The following is an 8,417-nucleotide window of genomic DNA, read 5'->3' as shown; positions in this document are numbered from 1 at the left end:
GAAACACTAACTTGCTCCGGCCCTTACCGAGCTGCTGGTTTAAGTTAAGTGAGAGTGAAGTGTGGTGAAGTTCAGGAGCTGAGAGGCAACGAGAATAACAGAGTTCGGATCTTGATACAACTTTTGTCAGTTAAAGGGAAACTGAGATCCAGGACGGTGAGATGGCGCAGAGAGAATTTCAGCTGGAGCAGGAAATGTTCTGCTGTTCGATCTGTCTGGATCTACTGAAGGATCCGGTGACTACTGGCTGTGGACACAGCTACTGTAAGAGCTGTATTAACACCCACTGGGACAATGGGGAGGAGAGAGGAAGCTACAGCTGCCCTGAGTGTAGACAGACCTTCACACCGAGGCCTGTCCTGGTGAAAAGCACCATGTTAGCTGATTTAGTGGAGGAGCTGAAGAAGACTGGACTCCAAGCTGCTCCTGCTGATCACTGCTATGCTGGACCTGAAGATGTGGCCTGTGATGTCTGCACTGGGAGAAAACTGAAAGCTCTCAAGTCCTGTTTGGTTTGTTTGGCCTCTTATTGTGAAAAACACCTCCAGCCTCATCTTCAGTCAGCTCCATTGAAGAAGCACAAGCTGGTGGAGCCCTCGGAGAAGCTCCAGGAGAACATCTGCTCGGCCACGATGAGGTGATGAAGATGTTCTGCCGCACTGATCAGCAGTGTATCTGTTATCTCTGCTCTGTGGATGAACATAAAGACCACGACACAGTGTCAGCTGCAGCAGAAAGGACTGAGAGGCAGAGAGAGCTCGGGCTGAGGAGACAAACAATCCAGCAGAGAGTCCAGGACACAGAGAAAGATGTGAAGCTGCTTCAACAGGAGGAGGAGGCCGTCAATGGCTCTGCTGATAAAGCAGTGGAGGACAGTGAGAAGATCTTCACTGAGCTGATCCGTCTGCTGGAGAAAAGAAGCTCTGATGTGAAGCAGCAGATCAGATCCCAGCAGGAAACTGAAGTGAGTCGAGTCAGAGAGCTTCAGGAGAGACTGGAGCAGGAGATCACTGAGCTGAAGAGGAAAGACCATGAACTGAAGCAGCTCTCAGACACAGAGGATCACAACCAGTTTCTACACAACTACCCCTCACTGTCACCACTCAGTGGATCTACACACTCATCCAGCATCAGGATCCGTCCTCTGAGGTACTTTGAGGACGTGACAGCAGCTGTGTCCCAGGTCAGAGGTCGACTACAGGACATTCTGAGTGAGACAGAGACAGAGATTTTACAGATTGTGTCTCAAGTGGATGTTTTACTGCCACAACCAGAGCCAGAGACCAGAGCTGACTTCTTAAGATATTCACAGGAAATCACACTGGACCAAACACAGCAAACAAACAGCTGTTATTATCTGAGGAAACAGAAAAGTAACATATACGAGTGAAGAACAGTCTTATTCTAATCACACAGACAGATTCACTGTTTGGCCTCAGGTCCTGAGTAGAGAGAGTCTGACTGGACGTTGTTACTGGGAGGTGGAGGTGGGGGTGAGAGGAGTAGTTGGTGTAGCAGTCACATACAAGAATATCAGAAGAGCAGGAAACTCAGATGAATGTGAATTTGGATCAAATGATAAATCTTGGTCATTATATTGTTATGTAAACAGTTATAACTTTTATTACAACAGCATCTAGACTCCAGTGTCAGGTCCTCTGTCCTCCAGAGTAGGAGTGTACCTGGATCACAGTGCAGGTGTTCTGTCCTTCTACAGAGTCTCTGACACCATGACTCTCCTCCACAGAGTCCAGACCACATTCACTCAGCCTCTCTATGCTGGAGTTAGGGTTGTTATTATGGAGCCACAGCTGAGTTGTGTAAACTCAAATAGACTCGAGTCATTAAAAGCAGTGATTTAGATTCTGTGTTTAAATCTTTAACTTCTTCTGTCTCCATGTTTGTTGATCAAAGTTCGTCGTGGTGACGTTTCTGCTCCGCACAGAGATCAGCTGTCAATCAAACACTGACCTTCCTTTATCACACATATTCAGTTCTCACTTTGTAAAGACAGAAATCTATAATTACACTGACATGAATGTGTTTGAAAGATCTAATGTTGCTGTTGTTTTCTAAATCAAAGTAGAAATCAGGTTGTGTGATGTTTTAGAACCTGTATTGATCCTGATCCTCATCAATGAGATGATTATTTGTTCTTTTCTTTTCCACATGTGAGACGGAGGTGAAACAAACTGATTGTGTGTCCATGAAATCACTGAACAAGAGTCACTGAACAGACTTTACTGATGAAATGATCAATGAACTCAGAGCGTCAACATGTCCAACAGACCAACTGCACTCTGGTTGGATTTACAGAGCATCAGTGTTATGGGATGTTTGGTCACATTGTAAATGTGGAACCTGGTTTGTTTTTATCACGGCTCATCTCTGTAAAGTGTGAATCCACTCGTCCTCGTTGTATTTACATATTTAGTGAACGGGCATATTGATCTGCTGCTGCGTACGTTTCTGTTCTTTTTGATTTTCCTGATCTGAACCAGCAGTTCCATTGGAGAGTGTCCTGATCGAGTCCCTCTGAGGGTTTGTCCTGCAGCTCTCATCACATGTTTCTTATACATGTGTATATACATTTAAATCTCTTATATATGTATAAAGCAATAAAATCTAATGTGTGAAGAAGCTGAAAGTTGAAATAAAGAATAAATCCAGTCTGTTCTTTTGTCTTCATTCCAGGATCTCATTCAAAGCTGATGGAGACAAAGTGAAACTCCTGTGAGAGAATAACTGAGGCAGTTTCCTCCTGAAACTCCACAAACCTCAGTTTTCATGTTCAGTCTCTGTCTTTGCAGCTTTTCTGCACTAAAACAGCTTCATCGCAGAGAAATGAGCAAAGTTTTCTTCCACTCGCTGATTTTCAAAACCCAGATCTTGTTTGTGATCTCAGTGGATGAAGAGAGTTCGTCACACAGATTTAAAGAAGTGGAGAAATAATGGTTTGGTGAAGTTTCAGAGTGAAGACGTGGGGTTGAGTCCTGACACACAAGCCACATATACAACGAGTTTGTCGTGTTGCTTCAGTGTTTCACGTCGTCACCTCACGGACAGACGCTCCTGGGTCGTACAGTTTGAATCCAGACTTGATCAAAACTTCTTGACACCAAATTTGTCCGAGGTTTAACCCACAAAACAGACTTTGCTGCTTGAAGAGGTTTTGTAGTTTCTGCAGAGTTAAAACAGTAAACGGTAAAAACACTCAGGATCAGGTTCCTGACGACTGGGATCGATTCTTTGCTCCGTCACAGACAAACTTCATCAACTGTTTCAGAACAGAAAGAACTTTGGTGTCACTTGTATTATATAGAAACAGTTTGAGCAGTTTATCATTTTCTTTGATAGAAGCTGAACAGTTGTTGACATGGTTCCTTTGCTCTTTGTCATTGTTCTTCTTTAGAACTCCATTAACTTTGCTGTAAGTCTGTATCATCTCTGGCTGCATGTGCTGTTGTAACAGCTCAGCTTAACACTGAGGGGGACAGAGCTTTAGAAATAAGAGTCTGAGACTCTGAAACAACCTGAGGAAATACAGCAGGCTGAGTCAGAAGCTTCCTTTAAATCCAAACTTCAAACGTGCTGTTATCGTACCACGATTTGATCTAATTCTAGTTTTTAAAGTGTGGTCATGATTACATTTCTGTCACCTGTAGTGTTGTTTAGGGATGCACCGATATGGAAATTCTTGGCCGATACTGATACTTAAAACAACAATCTAGCCGATAGCCGATACCGATATTTGTTTATTACTTGAATAATATGAAAAACAGAAAAAGGGACAAGTGTAACTTTAGATGCCATGGTGTCGGGGTAAATGACGTATTCTCCAAGCAAGCCTTTAGCCCCCCCCCCCTCTCTCTCTTTTTATCTATATGACTGCTTGTGTGACTGTAGTGGATGGGCAGAGGGGGACATTTAATTATGTGATTGGGAAAATTGGGAAAATTAAAACTCCAGGACAACAGAAGGGGAATACAAAGTATGGGATGCATATTTGATCATTTATATCATATAAAATATGTCATTTATATCGTTTAAAATCATTTTTCAGTCTGTTTCCTGGCGCGATACGCTCGCTCGCACGCCGAAACCATCGGTGAAGGGCGCTGGCGCGGTGCATCGCAGCCCATGTGAACCGCACAAAGGTTTAACAGGGGGATGGGAGGCGCCTGGCTTTCCTTGGCGCTGCGCGGCGCTTCAGTGCCCGGTGTAAACCCGGCGTCAGTGTACCATAATCTGGATGCCAGATTGGCAGGCTGCAGAAAACATACCAATGAACATCGGCCAATGTTATCGGTGAAAGTCAAGTTTATTACCGATACGCCGATAGCAGTAAACGAGGCGAATATCGTCCGCTACCGATATACGGCCGATACATCGGTGCACCACTAGTGTTTTTATACTTTGACTCTTTCATACGTGTGTTTTAATGTGTTTTTACTTGTGTTTTTCATTAGTGAAGCACTTTGTAAGTTGTTTTTTATTCCATTGAAAAGATTCGTTAACTTTTCTGGAAACTTTGAAGAATGTGAATCTTACAACCTGTGCTGTTGTGAGCTGAATGTGACAGTTCCCAGAGCAACTATTCACTTTGAAATGTGATAACACAGATAAAAACTCACAACCAGCTCCTCCCAGTCAGGATGTGTCTGTGTCTCCTCCCTTCACAGATGTGTAAGTGTAAGAACCAGTGAACAACAAGCTGTGAACTGTGGGAGATGAGTCACTGCAGGGAGTGAACGAGAGGGGAGGAGCAGAGATCTGGTTCTGTTCAGAGGAAGTGAAACTGTTCTACAGTCTCTGGCACCAGCTGAAATGGCGCAGCAAGAAATTCAACTGGACAGAGAAATGTTCTGCTGTTCGATCTGTCTGGATCTACTGAAGGATCCGGTGGCTACTGTCTGTGGACACAGCTACTGTATGAGCTGTATTAACACCCACTGGGACAAAGAGGAGGAGAGAGGAAGCTACAGCTGCCCTCAGTGTAGACAGACCTTCACACCGAGGCCTGTCCTGGTGAAAAACACCATGTTAGCTGATTTAGTGGAGGAGCTGAAGAAGACTGGACTCCAAGCTGCTCCTGCTGATCACTGCTATGCTGGACCTGAAGATGTGGCCTGTGATGTCTGCACTGGGAGAAAACTGAAAGCTCTCAAGTCCTGTTTGGTTTGTTTGGCCTCTTATTGTGAAAAACACCTCCAGCCTCATCTTCAGTCAGCTCCATTGAAGAAGCACAAGCTGGTGGAGCCCTCCTCGGAGAAGCTCCAGGAGAACATCTGCTCGTCACGATGAGGTGATGAAGATGTTCTGCCGCACTGATCAGCAGTGTATCTGTTATCTCTGCTCTGTGGAGGAACATAAAGACCACGACACAGTGTCAGCTGCAGCAGAAAGGACTGAGAGGCAGAGAGAGCTCGGGCTGAGGAGACAAACAATCCAGCAGAGAGTCCAGGACACGGAGAAAGATGTGAAGCTGCTTCAACAGGAGGAGGAGGCGTCGTCAATTGGCTCTGCTGATAAAGCAGTGGAGGACAGTGAGAAGATCTTCACTGAGCTGATCTGTCTGCTGGAGAAAAGAAGCTCTGATGTGAAGCAGCAGATCAGATCCCAGCAGGAAACTGAAGTGAGTCGAGTCAGAGAGCTTCGAGGAGACTGGAGCAGGAGATCACTGAGCTGAAGAGGAAAGACCATGAACTGAAGCAGCTCTCAGACACAGAGGATCACACCCAGTTTCTACACAACTACCCCTCACTGTCCCCACTCAGTGAATCTACACACTCATCCAGCATCAGGATCCGTCCTCTGAGGTTCTTTGAGGACGTGACAGCAGCTGTGTCACAGGTCAGAGGTCGACTACAGGACATTCTGAGTGAGACAGAGACAGAGATTTTACAGATTGTGTCTCAAGTGGATGTTTTACTGCCACAACCAGAGCCAGAGACCAGAGCTGACTTCTTAAAATATTCACAGGAAATCACACTGGATCTAAACACAGCAAACAAATATCTATTATTATCTGAGGGAAACAGAAAAGTAACACATATGAGTGAAGATCAGTCTTATTCTAATCACCAAGACAGATTCACTTATTGGCCTCAGGTCCTGAGTAGAGAGAGTCTGACTGGACGTTGTTACTGGGAGGTGGAGGTGGAGGTGGGGGTGTTAGGAGCAGTTGGTGTAGCAGTCACATACAAGAATATCAGAAGAGCAGGAGACTCAGATGAATGTGAATTTGGATCAAATGATAAATCTTGGTCATTATGTTGTTATGGAAACAGTTATAACTTTTATTACAACAGCATCATGACTCCAGTGTCAGGTCCTCGGTCCTCCAGAGTAGGAGTGTACCTGGATCACAGTGCAGGTGTTCTGTCCTTCTACAGCGTCTCTGACACCATGACTCTCCTCCACAGAGTCCAGACCACATTCACTCAGCCTCTCTATGCTGGAGTTAGGGTTTATCCTGGAGACACAGCTGAGTTGTGTGAACTCAAATAGACTCGAGTCATTAAAAGCAGTGATTTAGATTCTGTGTTTAAATCTTTAACTTCTTTTGTCTCCATGTTTGTTGATCAAAGTTCGTCGTGGTGACGTTTCTGCTCTGCACAGAGATCAGCTGTCAATCAAACATGATGGGCGGCACTTTGAAGTCCTCTCATTGGTCGTTGTGTTGTTAGTTGATCGACCAGCATGTTTACTTTATCACTAACCACATTCATGTGTTTCTATGTTGCCTTGTGTTTTCTCGTGTTTTTTTGAAAAGCGCCCGACAAATAAAACTCTCATGACTCAAATCAATCAACACTTTCGGCTCCTGTCCTTGACTGACGCGTGCTTTGACGTTTATTTTGAAGGTACATCCTGTCTGTTTCCGGTCTGTTTTGAAGCTAGCTTCCTGCGCCTTGACGCAGCGGATTGTGTTTTTCGGGTGTTTCTGGTTCGTTTGTCGGACGGTGAGTTGTGAGTTGTGGGTCTGACGTGAAGATCTAAAGTCAGTGGCGTCGCTGTCAGGAGAGTGAAGCGCGCCGCCGCCATTATTGTCTCACCTGTACGTTCAGCCGCTAGCTTGTGCGGCTAGCTGCCAAGTCAGCCGTGTAGTAAACACACTTCCGGTTCGTCCTTTCATAGTAAAACTCGATAGAAGCGCCTCACTCAGCAGGTTAAAATAACCTCCTCTAATAAACACTATTCCTTCACCTCCAATGCAAAACGTTCCGAGGTCAAGGAGACACGTGAAGGAGAGGTTGTAAGGAGTTAGGAAAGGAAACCAGGTTGCAGAGAAAACCCCACTCCACTTTCACTCAGCTTTTAAAATCCTCACAAATAAATAACCCTCAAATAAAAACAACTTTATTTCTGACAGAATATACACAGGATTATACAGTTTCCTGTTCAAAACAGAATGGCATGTCCTAAGGATTTTTTTCAGTTCAATTACTCACAGGAAGAATCAATGAAATAGAGACAAATTCAAATAAATCTTACAGCTGAAGTGTTGAAAATATGAACGTGAAGAATACATGTTTATATAGTTGTGATGATGATGTTGAGAACGGTAGGTTCAACAAGCTTCTTATTCACTGGACAGATGTGAGCTCAACAAACCTTTGAGGACCCTTCTTCAACATAACATGCCTCCATGCTGCTGCTGTGGTGTCATCCAAGTGTCTGTAAGCCCCGATATTCAAATTCAACTGGAAACAAGGTTATTTATTTTATAAGTTTTTAATCTAAATGTCCTCTGATATCCTCCTCTGGAGCAAGGTTTGTGCATGAATCACAGCAGACATTTAGGTTAAAAACATGGTGTAAACGACTCGCTTTTGAGTTGAACTTGAATGTCGGGGCTTATGGACACTTGGATGACACCACGGGAGCGGGGTTTTTTTCTTGGACTGGACGTTGTTACTGGAAGGTGGAGGTGGAGGTGGAGGTGGGAGGAGGACTTGATGTAGCAGTCACATACAAGAATATCAGCAGAGCAGGAGACTCACGTGAATGTGAATTTGGATCAAATGATAAATCTTGGATGTTATATTGTAATGTAAACAGTTATTAATTTTATTACAACAGCATCTACACTCCAGTGTCAGGTCCTCTGTCCTTCAGAGTAGGAGTGTACCTGGATCACAGTGCAGGTGTTCTGTCCTTCTACAGCGTCTCTGACACCATGACTCTCCTCCACAGAGTCCAGACCACATTCACTCAGCCTCTCTATGCTGGAGTTAGGGTTAGTTATTATGGAGAGACAGCTGAGTTCTGTAAACTCAAATAGACTCGAGTCATTAAAAGCAGTGATTTAGATTCTGTGTTTAAATCTTTAACTTCTTTTGTCTCCATGTTTGTTGATCAAAGTTCGTCGTGGTGACGTTTCTGCTCCGCACAGAGATCAGCTGTCAATCAAA

General features: G+C 44.4%; 1 protein-coding gene and 2 pseudogenes across 2 annotated transcripts in view; all 3 read left to right on the top strand.

Moving 5' to 3' along the window:
- LOC118117650 (transmembrane protein 71-like) overlaps positions 1-8,417 on the top strand; it is a 22,364-nt gene that overhangs the window by 1,017 nt on the left and 12,930 nt on the right. For both annotated transcript variants that reach the window (XM_047341926.1, XM_047341927.1), the window contains one exon: positions 6,825-6,831. In XM_047341926.1, coding sequence (XP_047197882.1) covers positions 6,825-6,831 — 7 coding nt within the window. The remainder of the gene's footprint in view (positions 1-6,824; positions 6,832-8,417) is intronic.
- LOC124854451 lies at positions 55-1,946 on the top strand (annotated as a pseudogene).
- On the top strand, positions 4,828-6,510 carry LOC118117671 (annotated as a pseudogene).

This window comes from Hippoglossus stenolepis, chromosome 11 (genome assembly GCF_022539355.2).
Source record: "Hippoglossus stenolepis isolate QCI-W04-F060 chromosome 11, HSTE1.2, whole genome shotgun sequence".
Lineage (NCBI taxonomy): Eukaryota > Metazoa > Chordata > Actinopteri > Pleuronectiformes > Pleuronectidae > Hippoglossus > Hippoglossus stenolepis.
The sequence above is the reverse complement of the archived record's forward strand: the minus strand, read 5'-3'. Positions and strand labels throughout refer to the sequence as shown.